The 21,657-nt window shown below is 42.7% G+C and overlaps 2 gene segments (V, D, J or C); both read left to right on the forward strand.

The window, feature by feature from the left end:
- Positions 1-4,243: 4,243 nt before the first annotated feature.
- On the forward strand, positions 4,244-21,417 carry LOC117592777. The segment is given in 9 exon segments: positions 4,244-4,402; positions 4,637-4,685; positions 6,565-6,569; positions 14,637-14,679; positions 18,738-18,877; positions 19,009-19,216; positions 19,347-19,373; positions 19,695-19,801; positions 21,172-21,417. Coding segments are annotated over 9 exon segments (765 nt in total).
- Positions 5,369-5,960, forward strand: LOC117595597. The segment is given in 2 exon segments: positions 5,369-5,506; positions 5,589-5,960. Coding segments are annotated over 2 exon segments (483 nt in total).
- Positions 21,418-21,657: the final 240 nt, after the last annotated feature.

Genomic DNA, 21,657 nt, shown 5'->3' on the forward strand with positions numbered 1-21,657 from the left:
GAATACAAAAAAGATGATTGCACTGACTGTTGCTCTGGACGGTGGGTTTGATAAATGACCCAAATGGCCCTGAGACCAGGTTCTTCCTGAAGAGGTAGGCCAGGTCCAGATGTGTCTGTCTCATTTCTTTCCTCACCCTGAGATTCAGTGTTGTGTATAACTGTGCTGTGATCCACCCTGAGATTCAGTGTTGTGTATAACTGTGCTGTGATCCACCCTGAGATTCAGTGTTGTGTATAACTGTGCTTTGATCCACCCTGAGATTCAGTGTTGTGTATAACTGTGCTGTGATCCACCCTGAGATTCAGTGTTGTGTATAACTGTGCTGTGATCCACCCTGAGATTCAGTGTTGTGTATAACTGTGCTGTGATCCACCCTGAGATTCAGTGTTGTGTATAACTGTGCTTTGATCCACCCTGAGATTCAGTGTTGTGTATAACTGTGCTGTGATCCACCCTGAGATTCAGTGTTGTGTATAACTGTGCTGTGATCCACCCTGAGATTCAGTGTTGTGTATAACTGTGCTGTGATCCACCCTGAGATTCAGTGTTGTGTATAACTGTGCTGTGATCCACCCTGAGATTCAGTGTTGTGTATAACTGTGCTGTGATCCACCCTGAGATTCAGTGTTGTGTATAACTGTGCTGTGATCCACCCTGAGATTCAGTGTTGTGTATAACTGTGCTGTGATCCACCCTGAGATTCAGTGTTGTGTATAACTGTGCTGTGATCCACCCTGAGATTCAGTGTTGTGTATAACTGTGCTGTGATCCACCCTGAGATTCAGTGTTGTGTATAACTGTGCTGTGATCCACCCTGAGATTCAGTGTTGTGTATAACTGTGCTTTGATCCACCCTGAGATTCAGTGTTGTGTATAACTGTGCTTTGATCCACCCTGAGATTCAGTGTTGTGTATAACTGTGCTGTGATCCACCCTGAGATTCAGTATCTCTGTGAACATCTACACACGTCTATTACAACTAGGTAGTAAATCAGTCCGAGCTTGAGAGTAGAATCATCTACTCAGAGATTGCAAATGGACATCCCGTCACCTAATTGGTTTAGCTAAGATGTAACTAGATGCAGTTCAGTTCATGTCCTACAGGGACATGTACAGAGATGTGTAGTTCACATGATGTCCAGCAGGGGCTGTGTACATTAAGATGTAGTTCAGCTAATGTCCAGTGGGGGCTGTGTTGCTACAGTTTTAGATACTGTCGCTTGGTTCATGATTTCAGGCAGACAGGAGCACTTCCCTGGAGAACACTTATTCTGTTCCTCTGCCGTTGAACAAGATAATGATGTTCAGAGGTGTCGCTAACTTATTTGTCCCACTGCTTCTGTCTCCAGGTAAACCCATAAAGCGTTTGGAATTAAGCGTTGTAAATAGTGTTTGGAGCATCTTAAGAGGACAACCTCAGTGCGCACACGTAGATATAGCTCTGCTAGTTCTATTTCTAAATGTTTGTCTACTTATCTGAACTGTCCCATTTCACCTCAAAACGGTATGTATCCCCTGTCTCTCATGAAGGCATTTTGAGTGGCAGCGGAGTTTCCCAGTGGCCTCCAGCTGTAGTGGAGAGGGTAGCAGAAAGCAGACAACTCATTTGTAGCCACAACAATTCAGATGCCTTCTTCATGTACTGGTACAAGCGAAAGGAGCGGAGCAGAGCCCTCACACTGGTGGGCTACCTTTACTCAGATCTGCCCAACATGGAACCCGACTTCACTGAGCCTCCCTTCAGTCGCTTCAGTCTCCAGGGACACTCGGGGGGCCGCGGAGAACTGCGGATATCTAATCTTACCACAGAGGACTCTGGGGAGTATTTCTGCGCCGTCAGCTTGACACAACGCTTCAGACCCCTGTCCTTGCTCTACAGAAACCCCTCTCTCCCTTAACCCCATGTCGGCGCCTACGTCCTTTGTCCTGATCATACCTGATTCTGGCTATGCACGCGTTGCGAGGCAGGTGAAGGAGATGCTTTGTGATCTGATTGTGAATAAAACTATGAGTGTAAGCAGACAATGAGGATTAGGACAATGTCAGTACAAACGAGGCATGTTAGAGCCATGTATAAAGAGGGCTTCTGGGCTCAGCCCATACTGGAAATTACACCATAAAACGGAAAAACTGAAAAACTTAATGAAACTTAATCGATGTATTTGTGTGGCTTAGGGTGGTCCAGTAGTCTAAACCCCTCCCCCTGGTACACATGGACTAATGCAGCATGAGTTTTCATCTGTTAACCCATTCCTGTCCAATAAATCATGAAACATTTATTTGTGAACTTTTGAAGAGTCCTTTGTTTCTGATTCTTGTTCTTTGTTGTTTTTTCTTTCTTGCCATGTAAATAAAGATCAGTCAGACATCGTTGTTGTGGTTACAGACGTTGTGATGATGTTATTTCCTGCCTGTTCCCTTTCCCCAAACAGCTCAGGGATGCTAATACTCTGTCACCCCTGACAGCTGTCAACATGATCCCAGGTCTCATCTCTCTCACTGTCTTCTTGTGCTGTCTTACAGGTACTGAGGGGATTTATGGCAGACAAGAATAATAGTCTGTAGACTGGCCTGTTAGTGTCAGTATATTAGTCTGTAGACTGGCCTGTCAGTGTCACTATATTTGCCTGTAGACTGACCTGTCAGTGTCACCATATTGGTCTGTAGACTGGCCTGTCAGTGTCACCATATTTGTCTGTAGACTGGCCTGTCAGTGTCAGTATACTAGTCTGTAAACTAGCCTGTTAGTGTCCGTATATTGGTCTGTAGACTGGCCTGTCAGTGTCAGTATATTTGTCTGTAGACTGGCCTTTCAGTGTCAGTATATTAGTCTGTAGACTGGCCTGTCAGTGTCAGTATATTAGTCTGTAGACTGGCCTGTCAGTATCAGTATGTTAGTCTGTAGACTGGCCTGTCAGTAGAGGGAGACACAGCCCCAATTTTATTTCAGTTCTCAAGAGGAAGTGGTGGTGGATAAACCCTCTCTGCTCTCCACACCCTCTCTGTTCTCTCAGTTGTTTTTCCTCCTCTCTCTCACTTTCTTCATACATCACTGCACTGGAAGGTAACTGGTCATTTCTGAAGGATGTCTTCAACAACAAATGGACTTGGCTTGTTCTTTATCTTGTTTCTATGTGAGATTAATTCATTTGACATATAACTACATATGTGTATGACTGTGTCGATACATCTTAAAACAACTGTATCAACTCTCTCATTCAATTGTTTTGGTGAACTCTGAATGCCACTCTCTCACCTGTCTTTTCCACAGGTCCTGTAACGTGTGTTGAGTTCCATCAGTCTCCTTCCCTGATAGTTAAAGATGGGGGAGACGTGGAGATTCACTGTAGCCATGATGACAGTAGCCTGTTGCAAATGTTGTGGTACCAACAGAAACAGGCCAGTTCTGCTTTGTCTCTGATAGGTGATGAATAAACTCACATTGAGAATACATTCTCCCATTCAAATTGTAACTCCTACTCACTAGTTTTACAAGGTAGCGTTCAATGATTTCGTTTTTTCAACAGGGTACAAATACGGCACCAGTGAACCTACTAACGAGCCTCAGTTCAAGGAGAGATTCAAGCTGAACAAAGCAGGTGGTCTGAATGGATCTCTAGTTATCTCCAGTCTGATGGCAACAGACTCGGCTGTTTATTTCTGTGCTGCCAGTAACACAGTGATGTGGGTTCATATCATACCTGACTAAAATCCTGATGCACAGAAATTCTTCTGTACACAACACGCACACAGGAAATCCAGTCAGATATAAAATACTGTGGTTTATCCACCACATGTCAAGTGTAGAAACCGCTTGATTGGTGCTGTGGGAGGGGCAAGAGTCAGAACTGTTGTGTGAAGATCACAATTAACAGAAACACAAATCCAGAATGCAAGCCCGCCTGCTCATTTGGTTTGGTTGGCTCACAACAACATGCTTTCTGTTCATAAGTATGAAAATACCTGGTGATTTCTAGATTGGCTTGTTTTTTCTGACTTTTGAATCATTTCCTCATCTCTCCACGCCACTTTTCTCCTCACCACTCCTCACCACTCCTCACCTCTCCTCACCACTCCTCACCACTCCTCACCACTCCTCACCACTCCTCATCTCTCCTCACCACACCTCATCTCTCCTCACCACTCCTCACCACTCCTCACCTCTCTCCTCTCTACAGGTCAGTGTGGAGCAGGAGGCGAGTCGATTAACTGATATAATTTATAAAAACGCAAACCAGAAATGTGTCTGGTGGAGGGGCGGGGCTACCTTTATAACATGCTGTGGTACAAACAGGTCCGCTACGGTGGCCCGGTAGTGTTCCGCATAAAGGAATACGATGCCCCTACGGGCCAGTACCAGGTGACCTTGGGCCCGACAGGGAACAGCTTCGTCCTGCAGGTGATGGACCGGTGTCTGATCCAGCTAATTCCAGGCCGGGTTCTGTTGTATGAACCCTGTGACACTTCCTGAAGCATAAACATGTTTCATGAATCATTTGTATTGATTTGTTGATTGTTTTGTTCATTCATTAATTCACTGGTTTCTTTTTATTGATGTAATGACTGGTTAATTGGTCAGTTGTTTGGTCGATTCATTAATGGATTAATTAATTTCTGCATTAATTAATTGCAGGTCTCAGACCTGGTTGTGGAGGACACTGCTGTTTACTACTGCGCAGCCAGTCATAGTAAAGCAACAGGCTGGGGGGCCATACAAATATTTCAATTTTTATGTCTCTTTACTGTACTTGGTCTGTCTGCCTGTCTGCCTGCATTTCGGTCTGTCTGCATACCTGCCTGCATTTCTGTCTGTCTGCCAGTCTATCTGTCTAACAGATGGTGTATCTGGCAGGAAGACGTTGTTGATTGTGGTTCTTCTGGTTTGAGGATAGACTGTCTCTATATTACAGTACAACAAAGAGAAAAAAATTTGTGCAACATCCATTCATTATACTCTTTCAAGATTGACGCATGAAGCCATGTAACCATTACTGTTTCAAGATCACCCATGAAGCCGAATAGTCCTTTACACTTACACTGTTTCAAGATCACCCATGAAGCCGAATAGTCCTTTACACTTACACTGTTTCAAGATACCCCCATGAAGCCATATAGTCGTTTACTGTTTCAAGACACCCACATAGTCCTTCTCTGTTTCAAAACACCCCCATGAAGCCATAAGGACCTTTGCTGTTTCAAGATCCCCAATGAACGAATAAAGCCAAATCTAATAAGTAATCTGGCTTACCAAAGAGGTGTTTCAGACTGTAAAGATAAACTTCAAACTATAGAGCAAAAAAAACTCATACGGAAGCCAATGTTACAATATGAGAGAAAGAGGTGGATGAAAAGAGAGAAAGGGGGAGGGAGATGGAGAGGGAGAGAGGCAGTGGAAGGGAGAGAGAAGTGGAAATAAGAGAGATTGGGTGGCGTGTCCTTTTACAGTCCTCTTTTGGAAATATGAAGTTGCATTGTGTGATGGTGTTCTGTTTCCTGACCACCAGTAAGATCAATATCAACAGGACCTTTATCACCATTATTAACACTAGATTTGTTTAAATCATTAATAATGTTTTAACCCACAGGATCAACGTTAGCAGTAAACATTGTTCAACATCCTCCTAGTCTTCTCTCAGCGGAAGGAGGAAAGGAGACTCTAGAATGTTCTCATGATGATGCAGATCTCTACAGAATGTTCTGGTACAAACAGAACACCAACAGAACCATCCAACTGGTCGCTTATTCTCTGGGGAAGGGAGTGACAGAAACAGACCCCATCTTTGACAAGAAGAAGTACACGATGACCCGTGAAGAGCAACTGAAGTCCTTCCTGCTGATAAAGGACTTGAGGACCGGAGACTCTGCTGTGTATTACTGTGCCGCCAGCTCATCACAGTGGAAGAGACCTGCTCCCCTTCTTTGCAATAACCTGTAACAGCCAGATACTGGAGGAGGGGAGGGGAGTGAGCGACAGAGAGAGAGAGAGAGAGCGAAAGAGAGAGGGAGAGATAGAGAGAGAGAGGGAGAGATAGAGAGAGACAGCGAGAGATTTGATTTAGATTTTTTATCCTTCTTTAATAAGACTACATTACATTAAGAAATCCCCACCCACCTCCAGCACACACACAACCCAACCCCCATAAAAACATATGGTGTGCTGCTACACCACCTACACAAACATCTTACACCACACACAAATACATACCTCAAACCCCAATCACAATTGGACCTCAAAGCCCCCTTGTCCGACCACACAGAAGTCCCCAAACCTCCTCAAATAGTTCAACACTGTCAAAAAGTTTGTAAAATTCAAACTCGACCCTAAGGCGCACAGAGACCATCCCTCTAAATAACAACACCGGGTCCGTAACCCCTGACCCCCTGACCCGGTTCTTCCTTGTCCACCAAACAGACAACTTAGCTTGGGCAAAAAAAAAAAAAGCTGGGAGTTTATAGAGCACCCTCCACCTATACCCAGCCATGCCATCAGAGCCCAGAACCCCCTGCCATTGGTGGCCCCTAACACCCTCCAACTCCCTAATGTGCCTGACCTTCACACAGAGGGAGTACAAACCCTTGCTCCCCACCTCCCCACCCAGTTCAGGAGAGATAAAAGACAATATGTACCCCCGACCCCCCTGCCAGTCCCCCGTCTCTGCCGTCACCTGTAGTGGTGGAAACGGTGGTGGCGCCTCCCCTCGTGCCCACTCGAAGACTCCCCCCCGCCAGCACATCCTGTACCTCACCCATGAACCTCTCCAGCAGCCGGTGTGACGTAATCCCAGACTGCCCCAGCATGCAACATTTTAACCCAGGGAGAAAAACGCTCCCCACACCCAGAAACAGACAACACCCTAAACAGACAACACCCTAAACAGACAACACCCTAAACAAATATGTGATCCACCCTGTCAAACGCCTTTTCCAGGTCCAAAGAAACCAGTCCAACAGCCATCTTCGAAGACCCTGACAAATCCAACATGTCCCTGATCAAAAACAGATTGTCTGTGATAGTGCGACCTGGCACACAGGAAGTTTGGTCCACATGTACAACCGGAGTCCAGTAGGGATTTAAGCCGATTGGTGAGGACCTTTGCAAGGACCTTATAGTCCGCACAAAGCAAGGCTACATGTCGCCAGTTCTTCAGGTCGCTCAAGTCCCCTTTCTTCGGGAGAAGTCCCCTACGGCAGCTCAAAGGCAACTCCCCAACCCTGACACACTCATGCAAAACACAACATAAATCTCCACCAATGAGGCCCCAGAATGTCTTATAAAATTCAACTGGCAACACATCCAGTCCTGGAGCTCGGCCAGAGTTCATCTGGTTGACAGCTGCCTCCAGTTCACCCAATGTCAGAGGAACATCCATGTCACTCCTCTGTGACTGTGACAGTGTGGGAAAGTGCGTAAGCAATTCTTGGGAACAAGCAGGATCACACATTTCGGTCCTATGTAAATCAGAATAGAACTCCACAGCTCACTCCTGCCCCACAACAGAAGACACCGCCCATCTCCTCCAACACAGAAGACCCCGCCCATCTCCCCCACAACAGAAGACCCCGCCCATCTCCCCCACAACAGAAGACCCCGCCCATCAGCCATACGTAAACAGTGCATACGCTTCCTTTCTCCACTCTGTGTTTCCAAGCCAAAAAAGAAGGAGTTGGGAGCCTCCATCTCATTCAACATAGAAAACCTAGTTCTTACAAGTGCACCCTCTGCTTTCAACTGAAATGCACCCAGATCTCTACGCAATTAAGGCAGGTTTGAAACCAGCCCCACCCCGTTTTGCCTGAGCAACTCAGCCTCCTCCTCACTTAAGTTCTGTTCAAGCTTCCCCAACACTCTCCTAGATTCAGCTGAGGAAAAAGTAGCAAATTGTTGTCAAAAAAGCAAAATCTGTGCCTTCCCACCACAGACTAAGAGACTCATAATCATCCTTCCACTGCCCCCAACTCCCCCAAAATGTAAGAAAACTAGAGCAAAAAGCAGCATCTTGTAAGAGCTTTACATTAAATTTCCAATAGGACGAATGTGATTTCTCTGCGTTCTGGGTCAGACGTACTCTAACAGAATCAATACATCATTCAGCACCCCTGCAGAGACTGGATGTGGCTCCTCACAATTCCGGTCCCTGGTAGAATCAATAGTGCTATTCCATTCCCCCCCCCCCATACCAGCACCTCAGCCTGATCTATCAGTGCCAGCTCTGACACCCCACTCCCACCCTGTACTAGGTGCATACACATTTATAAAAACAAACAGTACATTGTCAATCTCTGCCTTAACAACCAACCTGCCGCCACACACTTCCTTTGATGATGTAATATTGACGCCCAGACCAAGGGAGAACAATACTGCCACCCCTGCACTACTGTTGGTACCATGGCTCAGCCCCCCTGCACTACTGTTGGTACCATGACTCAGCCCCCCTGCACTACTGTTGGTACCATGACTCAGCCCCCCTGCACTACTGTTGGTACCATGACTCAGCCCCCCTGCACTACTGTTGGTACCATGGCTCAGCCCCCCTGCACTACTGTTGGTACCATGGCTCAACCCCCTGCACTACTGTTGGTACCATGGCTCAGCCCCCCTGCACTACTGTTGGTACCATGGCTCAGCCCCCCTGCACTACTGTTGGTACCATGGCTCAGCCCCCCTGCACTACTGTTGGTACCATGGCTCAGCCCCCCTGCACTACTGTTGGTACCATGGCTCAGCCCCCCTGCACTACTGTTGGTACCCATGGCTCAGCCCCCCTGCACTACTGTTGGTACCATGGCTCAGCCCCCCTGCACTACTGTTGGTACCATGGCTCAGCCCCCCTGCACTACTGTTGGTACCATGGCTCAGCCCCCCTGCACTACTGTTGGTACCATGGCTCAGCCCCCCTGCACTACTGTTGGTACCATGGCTCAGCCCCCCTGCACTACTGTTGGTACCATGGCTCAGCCCCCCTGCACTACTGTTGGTACCATGGCTCAGCCCCCCTGCACTACTGTTGGTATCATGGCTCAGCCCCCCTGCACTACTGTTGGTACCATGACTCAGCCCCCCTGCACTACTGTTGGTACCATGGCTCAGCCCCCCTGCACTACTGTTGGTACCATGACTCAGCCCCCCTGCACTACTGTTGGTACCATGGCTCAGCCCCCCTGCACTACTGTTGGTACCATGGCTCAGCCCCCCTGCACTACTGTTGGTACCCATGGCTCAGCCCCCCTGCACTACTGTTGGTACCATGGCTCAGCCCCCCTGCACTACTGTTGGTACCATGGCTCAGCACCTGTGCCCCATTCCACCAGAGCCCCCAGTCCACCTCATTTACATCATCAGAGTGGGTCTCCTGCAAAAACAGGACATCTATATGTTTATGTTTGACATACTCCCCCAACAGACCCCTCTTTCCCTGGTCTCTGGCGCCATTCATATTAAGAGAGCCAACCCGCAGAGCCTCCATGAAAAAAGAGAGGAAAAGAAGCAAGAACAAACCCCAGTAGTGAGAACCAAAAAACCAACATGTTGGAAGAAACCAAGCCATTTAAGCTGTATCAGAAGGCAAGCCCTTTCACACCGCAGTGACCCATTTCTTCAACCGGAAACGTTTCTTAGGTGAGAGGACACCCAGGCCCTCAGTTCTCATAGCCTTTTGCACTGACCTCACAAACCTCACAGAGTCAGGAAAATGGGACTCCAGAACCACCTTCTTCTTACCCTTAGTACCAGTAAAAACTCAGCTCCCTTACTGTGTAAGTAAGGCTGCAACCTGACTGGCTGGCAGCACTGAACTCAGAGAGCAGTCACAGAAGGACATCTCCTCACGCTCCCCTTCACCAGATTCTCCTACCTCCTCTTCTCCCTGACCCAACACGGTACTGACCTGCACCCTTTTCTTACCCAGGCCCTGCTCCCCAATGCCAGGTGAAATACCCAGGGACGCCAACACCTCCTCCACCACACCTTTCTTCACACCTTTTTTCCTCCTTGGTGCGATCCACGCTACCACACCACCAACAGGCTTGTGAAGCCCCCCCTCACTCACACCCTCCACTAACACAGCATCCACGACCACGCCTTCCTTCCCAACAGTCCTCACTGGAGAATCTCCCAGCACAACCTTCTCCACTGCGACAGCACTATCCACCGATACCACAACCTCTGTACCATCAACAACACCAACTAACACCGTGGGCTGCACACCATCACTCAACCCAGCCACACTCTCCCGGCACCACGACCCCACCCGGTCTGCTGTCCCAAACCGGAGCTACAACCGGCCACAACAGGGAGCCCCCCCTCCTTCACCACCGGTTGGACACTCCGCCCGGCAGCCACAGGCGGCTGCTCTCCCTGTCCTTGAGTCCTGTGCGGACACGCAAACCTCTTATGCCCCAGATCACCACATTCAAAACAACACAGACTGTCTGTACTAGAGAAAAACCTGCGGACACGCCATCCCCGAGACGGATTTTAAAAGAGGCATTGAGCTGCTGATCCACATTGTTAAGAAACATAAACACCTGCCTACGAAAGGAGACAACATGCGTCACTGATTCTGCCCGAAACCCAGCCGACAGGACGCGAAAACAGCTAGTTCCTTTCGGATCTGCTCATCCGTAATCAATGGCGGCAAATTCGCCACAACAACCCTAGTCGAAAGTGTAGAAAGAGGCGAAACCAACAACAAGAAACCAGGCCCTCTCACCACACAGCCACCTCCAAAACTCCTCACACCCTAACCTCCCAGCATGCAACACACACACAGAGAGAGAGAGAGAGAGAGAGAGAGAAAGAGAAACACAGAGACAGGACATGAAGAGGTCAAACTGTGTTGTGTGCGTGCCAGTATGAATCTTCTGTGTGTGTCGCTGGCTCTCCTCACTGCCAGTAAGAATTGTTGTCTATTTTGACCTACATACATTGATACAAAAATCAGTCAGTTTAAAGAGGGCTTATTTTCTCTTCATTCTGATCATTTGTTAATCAATTATTATTATTATTTTACTTTAGGAAAATTAATAACTCATGAGGTTGCTTTTGTGTCTGTTTTCAGATTTCTGTGGTGGCTTAACCATTCAACAGTCTCCTGCCCAGTTCATGAAAAAAATATAATGGAATTAATCATTTTCTAACACCAAACCGTCTTCCGGCTGTTATCTTTGTATCAGACAACTGATCTCTGGATACGACCAGGTGTCCTGGAGGACCAGGTGTCCCTCTGTATCCTCCTCCCTGTGGAGATGTAGTGGAGGACCAGGTGTCCCTCTGTATCCTCCTCCCTGTGGAGATGTAGTGGAGGACCAGGTGTCCCTCTGTATCCTCCTCCCTGCAGGTTGGTACCAGTCAGAGCTGCTGTAGTTTCTAAGAGAGGAATCAGGAACAGTATGGGTGTCTGTCTGGCTGTCACACATCCCTGGTGAATGCAGACATACTCCTGTCATGAAATGAAAAACTGATTTATAAGATGTTTCTCAAAGATGATCACACACTGACATCTGGAGGATAGCTGTTGAATTACACATTTAAGTCTCACCATAAGAATGACCTACCCTACTTAATCCAATTCCATGGCTTGAGAAATAAAACGAAAATAGATACAATTTAAGATCACCCCTATAAACAATCATAAACAAAGATAAATTGTTCAAACGTCTCCTCTGGGACCAGCAGACAATTCTCAAACGACTCCTCGGGGACCGGCAGATGATTCTCAAACGACTCCTCGGGGACCGGCAGATGATTCTCAAACGACTCCTCAGGAACCGGCAGACGATTCTCAAGCGTCTCCTCGGGGACCGGCAGATGATTCTCAAACAACTCCTCTGGGATCGGCAGACGATTCTCAAGCGTCTCCTCGGGGACCGGCAGATGATTCTCAAACGACTCCTCGGGGACCGGCAGACAATTCTCAAGCGTCTCCTCGGGGACCGGCAGATGATTCTCAAACGACTGAGTCAGGCCCAGCTCCAGGATGAGATGACTGAGGGGGCATTTTTTATAAAGCCGAACTAAACGTGTGACTGTGATGACCGGGGGGGATATACGGGTAAAAATACTATGGCACAATATTAAGTTACGAAAACTGATTGAAGAAAGGCACGTTTTCTGTTGTCAGTCTATTGATGACAGTGATGATAATAAATGACAGGAGTAGAGAGGAGGAGGAGTGATTCAGGACTGTGATGATGATGATGAATGATAGGAGTAGAGAGGAGGAGGAGTGATTCAGGACTGTGATGATGATGATGATGATGAATGACAGGAGTAGGGGGAGGAAGGGGTGATTCAGGACTGTGATGATGATGACGAATGATCCTCCTCCTCTTCTTTCACCATCCTCCCCTCCTTCAGTCTCTCAGTGCTGCTGACAGAAATAGAAGTAGTCAGTAAAGAAGAGGGACAAACTCCAGCAACATCAGCACATTTCATCATATTCATCATAAACATTCACATTGGAATATTGTCTTTTCTATTCAAATGTCTTGTATTCATGGCATAAATAAAAAAGACAACAATCCAAATGTAAATGTTTATAATTAATATGATGAATCTGACTGACTATTTATAGAGCTACAACATATCCGGTCCCATTAAACCCCGTCTGCCAACACACCTGCTGGAACAGACCGATACCAAGAAACAGAGATGGGGAGACAGATAGAGGGAGCGACGGGGGGAGGGGGAAGAAAGACGAGAAAGAAGAGAATTTATGTTTTTGTGTGATGCTTTAACACTGTGGGGACAGGGGGCCACAGTGATATATTACCATAGACACGCCGTACAAAAACCTCCCTCCATTCACCTCCTGCAGGAGAGAGCTGGGGTCCATTCACACACACTGAGGAGACGCTTCAGGAGGTTGAAGAGATGCTCTGAAGACCACAGTTCTACTGGTGGATTAAACAGGATCTACTTTAGGCCCGAAACATTAACATTTATCTTCTAAACACAACTTCTTCAAGTCAAGTGTGTTCGAAATGTAAGTCCTGTTGTAGACAGCAAACCTTCACCTAAATGGTTAGTCAAGTAGGTGACTGCGTGTTTTTTGCTCCTGATGGATTATCGGAGCATCTCTGTTCATTCCTCTGGGTTTGATGAAACCTAGGGCTGGGCATTTTGGAAGAGGAGGATAATGATGTGACACTGGAAGTGCAGCCTACTTTGGCGAAGGAACTAAACTCACTGTTTTAGGTAAGTCTTAAAGATTCATGGCATGAATATTGATCTGAAAGCATGGAGATGTTTCATTTCTAAAAACAGTATATTCAAGTGTTCATGATCAACTGACCAAAATGGTTGATGTGAAAACACTGTGACGAATACCAATCCAGCCTACTTTGGCAAAGGAACTAAACTCACAGTTTTAGGTAAGTTTATGTCTTTAAGACTTGTAACATTTGTATTGATCTGAAACTGTGAAGACATTACATTGCTAACAACAGTATAATAAAATGTTCATGAAAAAGACAAGCTAAATGGTTGATGTGAAAACACTGTGACTAACAACCGACAAGCCTACTTTGGCAAAGGAACGAAACTCACTGTTTTAGGTAAGTCTTAAAGATTCATAGCATGTTTATTGATCTGAAGTTCATGTCTTTAAGACTTGTAAAATGTGTATTGATCTGGAGCCGCAAAGACATTACATTGCTAACAACAGTATAATAAAATGCTCATGACAATGACAAACTAAATGGTTGATGTCAAATCAGTGTGACTTATAACCAACCAGCCTACTTTGGCAAAGGAACTAAACTCTCTGTTTTAGGTAAGTTTGTGTCTTAAATATTAATTTAATAGATATTTAACTGAAACCGTAAATATATTTGCTAACAACAATATAAAAGGTACTTGTGGTAAACTGAACTAAATGGTTGATGTGAAAACATTGTGAACAACCTCCAACCAGCCTATTTTGGCGCAGGAACAAAACTCACTGTTTTAGGTAAGTCTTTACCCAAAACATTCATGGTATGAATATTGATCTGAATGGAGATATTTTGTTTCTAAAAACAGTATATTCAAGTGTTCACGATCAACTGAACTAAATGGTTGATGTAAAAACACTGTGACAAATACATATCCAGCCTACTTTGGTAAAGGAACTAAACTCACGGTTTTAGGTAAGTTTATGTCCATAAGATTTTTTTAAATGTATATTGATCTGAAACCGTGAAGGCATTATATTTAAGTGTTTACGACAAAGCTGAACTAAATGGTTGATGTGAAAACACTGTGACTAACTATCAACCAGCCTACTTTGGCAAAGGAACAAAACTCACTGTTTTAGGTAAGTTTCCGTCTTCATCAGATATAACATTTATATTAATCTGAAACTGTGAAGACGTTACAGTTCTATAAACAGTACATAATAGGGTTTACGACAAAGCTGTACTAAATGGTTGATGTGAAAACACTGTGAACAGTGGCCAACCAGCTTACTTTGGCAAAGGAACTAAACTCACGGTATTAGGTAAATACCAATTTACTTACTGTCCTTGACGATGTTATTAATATGACTCATGATTTATTAAAACAATTGACCAGTAATGACAAGGCATTAGTAGACAGACAAAAAGCAGTAGCGGTGACAAATTAAGGTTCAGTACATGTGCACTGTGACAACCAGTACCCAGCATACTTTGGACCTGGAACCAAACTAACTGTTCTGGGTAAGAGAATATTAACTGTGTTTGAAGTAATGTTGTAAATACCAATTTACCTACTGTGCCTGATGATATGGTTTATGATTCTGGATTATCCATGGTTTATTTATTAGAATGATTAACAATGCCGTTAATAAAAAACAGAACGTAATGGAAGAAAACAGTACTTAGTGGGAGAAAACAGAACTGAGTGGAAGAAAACAAAACTTAGTAGAAGAAAACAAAACTTAGTAGGAGTCTGTAGAAGTTGACATATTATTGCTCAGTACATGTGCACTGTGACAACTATGATCCAGCGTACTTTGGACCTGGGACCAAACTAACTGTTCTGGGTAAGAGAATATTTACCGTAAAAGAAAAAACTAATGTTGCTCTAATTGTCATTGTTGATAAAGTGATGGAGGAATTGGTTGAATGTGGAAACAGTAGATTGATACATGATGCTGGTTCCAGTCCACTCAGTGCTTTTTGATGTTAAGCCTGTGCACTGTGTTAACTATGAGGCATACTTTGGGTCTGGCACCAAACTGACTGTTCTGGGTAAGTAATCCATACAGGCTGCTATTCTGGTCTTACAGACAGTACATGTGACTGAGACAACAAACTTTAGGGACAAGATGTTTGATATCATAGTTGTGAAGTGTGTTTAGCTCATATGTTTTTATGTTTCAAACTGGTTTTATTACAGTGTTGAGCTGATGAGAACTAAAATGTTATCAACAGTCAGATTTTGATTGGAATGTAAAATTGAAGGGAAATTACTTTTATTTACTCAGTATAGCATGGCAGGGAACCAGTGTATTCAGTATATTACAGTAGTGATCCAGTGTACTCAGTATATTATAACAGTGATCCAGTGTACTCAGTATATTATAACAGTGATCCAGTGTACTCAGTATATTACAGTAGTGATCCAGTGTACTCAGTATATTATAAGAGTGATCCAGTGTACTCAGTTTATTATAACAGTGATCCAGTGTACTCTGTATATTATAACAGTGATCCAGTGTACTCAGTTTATTATAACAGTGATCCAGTGTACTGTGCTAGCGGTAGCTTCAGCCAGGCGTATTTCGGTGGTGGAACCAGGTTGACTGTTCTAGGTGAGAAATCGCACCAAAATAGTTCAAAAATCTATCTGGTTATGAACAATTTAAACTATTCAGTTGATGTTATTATAATGTATGTGACCGTAGATCCTTAAAAACATCTACTACTGTGAAGTATATTTAAATGATCTTGATACGTGGTCACATAAAGGTTGAATAAATCCACTGTGCTACTGGTGCTGGTGCCCAGGCTTACTTCGGTCGAGGAACCAGGTTGACTGTTCTAGGTGAGAAATCACACAAAAGAGTTCAATAATCTAATTATATACCTTCTTAACTATGCAGTTGATGATTTTATAATGTACGTGAGTGTAACTTCTAAGACAAAACGGTGTGAATTAGCTCGTTTCGTGTTTGCGTGAAGGTTGAATAAATCCACTGTGCTAGTGGTGTCGGCCAGGCTTACTTCAGTGGAGGAACCAGGTTGACTGTTCTAGGTGAGAAATCACCCTAAATAGGTCATGTTACATCCATGATTGACATAATGATCACAGTATTTTCATATTATAGCTAGAATCTGTAGACTGCAGTGTTTGGTTGATGTTGTATGGATTTGAAAGTTACGTTGGTCTGGCTGGAGGGGAAAAGCACCTATATGTCAAAAATAACACAGTAATATATGCATGAAGAAACAATGTCAGATTAATCCCAGGTGAAAGTTTTGGGAAGTTGGGTTACTGTAAAGGGAATCAGAATGAAGTTCAACAGAGAAACTCCAAAGTTGGAACTGAAGCTGAAGGAACTGGAGGTTCAGTAAAGTAGTAGACGCTTGTTATACAGCCTCGTAACTCTGTGCTCATACTCAGAAGCATACTTTGGATCAGGCACCAAACTCACCGTTTTAGGTAAGAAAATTACCAACAAGGTGTGGGGTACTCATTTTAAAAAAAAATTACAAATTGGAACAGCAAGGACAAAAATGTCTGTATAAGAAATATGTAATTTTAATATAAACTAAAAATATTAAACAATTACTGACAGAATATTTCGATTTTTGTGGGTCTCAGTAAAAGTAGGTTGCTAGTTCTGTTTCCAGGCTTGGTGATGGGGTATAAAGTGGTCTGGCTCCATGCCCAGAATGTCTCCACAACTCTCCCAGTTCTACTTGTCATCAGTTAACAAAGTTTCCAGAAATGACTTTAACAGTGGAAGTCAACTCACAGTCTAAGGAAGGAAAAACATGAGAATCTGGTTGTGAGTCTGCTGTAAATTATTGTCTGATGTACAGACTTCATAGAATCAGTAAATTAAATGTAACAGCAGATTATATATTAGGATGTACATTACTAATAAGGAGTAGTGAGGAGTTGTGAGGAGAGTTTTAAGGAGTGGTGAGGATAGTTTTAAGGAGTGGTGATGAGAGTTTTGAGGAATGGTAAGGAGAGATTTGAGGAGTAGTGAGGAGAGTTTTTCTTAAAAAGCTTAGTGGAATCTATATGATTATTTTGTGTATTTGAGATTGATGAAATAAACAGCAGCGGGTTAAGGTGTATTTAGCTAGAGTCCTGAGGAGAGGGTTTTAACTGTAGCCATGCATCAGTGTGACCTCTGGCAACCAGGCATACTTTGGCAGCGGAACCAAACTCACAGTTTTGGGTAAGAAACCTGTTTCTTTAATCAACCAACTGTAAAGACTCAGAAATCACCATATACCTGTAGATGGAGGTGGATGTTAGAGAGACTGTGGCGTATTTAAAATCCTGTGTGTAAACTGAAGAGAAAACCCCACTCGTTTGGGTTCTACTTATTCCCAGGTGTTGAATTGTAGCATTACATCAGCTTGAATTAAAATGTATTTTAGGTTGATGTGTGAAGTAATAGAAGTGTGGCAACTGAAATGCAGGACCATAATGAACATTAGGGTTTCTCTCTGTGGAACACTGATAAGGCAGTGTTTGCTCCAGGAACCAGACTAACGGTTCTAGGTAAGGTATGCACCTCTTAATAATAGTATTATCAATATGCAATAATTACATCAATAGGAATTTGAGGTTATTGCATTGAAAAATTATTTGAGCTACGAAATAAACAATAAAACAACAACTTGGTTTGTTTTAATCCAGTGAAAAGAGATAATGGACAAAGTCATGACTCTTGACAAAAACCTACTTAAAGTATTAGCCGCTTTGCTACAGGAGAATACAGTAGACTTAGCTACAACCATTCCTACAAACCAAACTGCTGTAAAAGCTAGAATCATGTTGGTTTTCTGTCGGTGAGTATGTGATGTGTTCTGGTGGTTATCCTGCTTACTTTGGAGAAGGAACTAAGCTAACTGTTCTAGGTAAGAATAATGTAGTAATGCTGTTAGAATACTAAAATAATTCTGTATAAATATTGTAAAAATACATTAAATGTACCGTAAGACTGCTATAAGGATACTGCAAGAATGGCTAATAATACTAAGCAAATTATTTATGAATACTTTTAAATTACTGTAATAATAATTTTAAGAATATTGTAGAACTTCTTGAAGAATACTGTAAGAACACTAAAATCATTTTGTAATAATATTTTAAGAATACTGTGAGGATAGAGTAAAAATACTTGAATATGAATGTAAGGATACTGTTTGAAATGTATAATAACACATTTGAATAATAATAATACCATTTGAATACTGTAATACTAATTTAAGAACACAGTATTTTGTGGTAATACTTCCAGAATACAGCAATAACCATACATTATAGCCTTCATGTTCAATGGTGTCTGATACGTCTTTGACAGTTGGATTTAAAGGTGTTCAATCGGATCTGCAACATATAGAATGTTTCTGTGTGCTTGTCTGGACACTGGACTCAGTGGGGGTTGATGTTGTCGTGATGGAAATGCTCAGAAAGACACGGTTATAGACGTCTGACCAGTATAACTCTGTTCTAGAGCACTCCGGTCAGCAACAAACAGAGCCACTGATTGACTGTTAACACGTTCTTCGTTCTTCCCTCCTAACAGATCCAAATAATGAAATTACTAAACCCAATGTGAAGATCCTGCCCCCCTCCTCTCAGGAGGGTAAAGGCAAGGGGGAGAAGAAGACCCTGGTGTGTGTGGCCACTGATTTCTACCCTGACCATGTCACTGTGTCCTGGAAGGTAAATGAAGTCTAACAAATACAGCGTTGGTGTATGTTGTTCTGATACCGGGAAGGATAATGAGTGAAAGACAAATCCATCTTTATGCAACATAGTTTGTCACAGACCCTTTATCATGTTCTCCTTATTAGATAAATGAAGACAAAGTTGTTGAGGGAGTGGGGACTGATAGCATGGCTAAATGGGATGACAACACCAAGAAATACAGCATCACAAGCAGACTGAGAGTCCTGAACAAAAAGTGGCACAAAGAGTCCAACACCTTCACATGCACTGTTGACTTCTTCAATGGACAAAGTAATGAAAATGTGACTGACTCTATAAACGGAAGCTCCGAAGGTATTGTCCTGATAGTAATATATTTGTATTATATTTGCATTTTGTCTTAGAAGTTACATTTACTATCAGAATGTATGGTGTTCTTTGATGTATAATGTCATGTAACTTTCTCCTGTTTGGGTTCCTTTAGGTGCTGAACATGATGCATTTAACGTTGGTATGTGTCCATATACAAACCTTTCATGATCATAGAACCTACTGAACACAGTTTATCAATGTTTTCCTGGTTCTGGGAACCCAAAGGTGTGGACATCTTTTCTCCCACACACCTGATTCCACTAATCATCTCAACATTCACTCTTTGAATAGTAGAATTAGGTGTAAAGGGCAAATAGGGCCCTTATTTATGTCCCCAGGATGAACAAACACACAAGCCAGATCACTGATTGTGAGGAATTTGTCTTATTTGATGATTGGCTGACAATATTACCTGACAGTCTTTAACAAGGTAATATGACTATTTTCACTTTCCTCACAGAAAACCTTGTGAAGAGCTCAGTTTTTGCCAAACTGGCCTACATCATCGTCATCGCTAAGAGTACATTCTACGGGCTAGTCATCACGGCTCTATTTTGGAAGTTCCACGTGGGTACAATGCAACTATGACACCACACTCCTCTATCTCTTCTTTAATGTGATACAGGACATCCACACTCCTCTATCTCTTCTTTAATGTGATACAGGACATCCACACTCCTCTATCTCTTCTATAATGTCATACAGGACATCCACACTCTTCTATCTCTTCTATAATGTGACACAGGACATCCACACTCCTCTATCTCTTCTATAATGTCATACAGGACATCCACACTCCTCTATCTCTTCTTTAATGTGATACAGGACATCCACACTCCTCTATCTCTTCTATAATGTCATACAGGACATCCACACTCCTCTATCTCTTCTATAATGTGATACAGGACATCCACACTCCTCTATCTCTTCTTTAATGTGATACAGGACATCCACACTCCTCTATCTCTTCTATAATGTCATACAGGACATCCACACTCCTCTATCTCTTCTTTAATGTGATACAGGACATCCACACTCCTCTATCTCTTCTATAATGTCATACAGGACATCCACACTCCTCTATCTCTTCTATAATGTGATACAGGACATCCACACTCCTCTATCTCTTCTTTAATGTGATACAGGACATCCACACTCCTCTATCTCTTCTTTGTTGTCATACAGGACATCCACACTCCTCTATCTCTTCTTTAATGTGATAGAGGACATCCACACTCCTCTATCTCTTCATTAATATCATACAGGACATCCACATTCCTCTATCTCTTCTTTATTTTGATAGAGGACATCCAAACTATTTTATCTCTTCATTATGTTAATCTGTATTATCTGTCTGTGGTATTCATGTTATATTAATCTGTCTGATATTCATGTTGTATTAATCTGTCTGTGTTATTCATGTTATATTAATCAGTCTGATATTCATGTTATATTAATCTGTCTGTGTTATTCATGTTATATTTATTTGTTTCTTATTCATGTTATGTTAATCTGTCCTTGTTAATCATGTTGTTTTATTCTGTCTGTTATTCATGTTATATTAATCTGTCTGTGGTATTCATGATGTATTAATCTGTCTGTGATATTCATGTTATATTAATCTGTTTGTTATTTATGTTATATTCATCTGTCTGTGTTATTCATGTTATATTAATCTGTTTGTTATTCATGTTATATTCATCTGTCCTTGTTATTCATGTTATATTCATCTGTCTGTGTTATTCATGTTATGTTAATCTGTCTGTGTTGTTCATTTTATATTCACCTGTCTGTGTTATTCATGTTATATTCATCTGTTTGTTATTCATGTTATATTCATCTGTTTGTTATTCATGTTATATTCATCTGTTTGTTATTTATGTTATATTCATCTGTTTGTTATTCATGTTATATTCATCTGTTTGTTATTCACGCAGGGCTCCTCAGAGAAACGTTGTAACTGATCACTGGCCAAGATCCATCAGTCCATGGAAGTTGGGCTCACTAAACTGGTTCCACAAACACACATTTCCTTTATGTGATTATATTGTACATTTTGCTTAGTTTCTGAACTACTATTATGATGTTCTTTATAATTTCCTATGAATGTAACCTTGCAATATTTGTCTATGTATGTTGTTGTAATTCATTTTTCCATTAAATTACAACACAAAGGCACATCATGTTTTTCATGAGTAATGTATAATTTCTAAGAATGCATTTTTTCCCTAAATTTATAATTTCATCAATGAAAAATAAAGGGTATATAATCAGTCTGTCTGAGTGTGTCAACCAGCAGTACTAGGGGAATATACTGTTACATCAAACTCATTTCTTATTCCATTATGCTGAAATGTCAATTTATGACAGAAAAACATATTTCGTCCTAAGTTAGTGATGTTGATACCTGGCAAGAGTCATAA

The sequence above is a fragment of the Esox lucius genome, chromosome 15 (genome assembly GCF_011004845.1).
Source record: "Esox lucius isolate fEsoLuc1 chromosome 15, fEsoLuc1.pri, whole genome shotgun sequence".
NCBI lineage: Eukaryota > Metazoa > Chordata > Actinopteri > Esociformes > Esocidae > Esox > Esox lucius.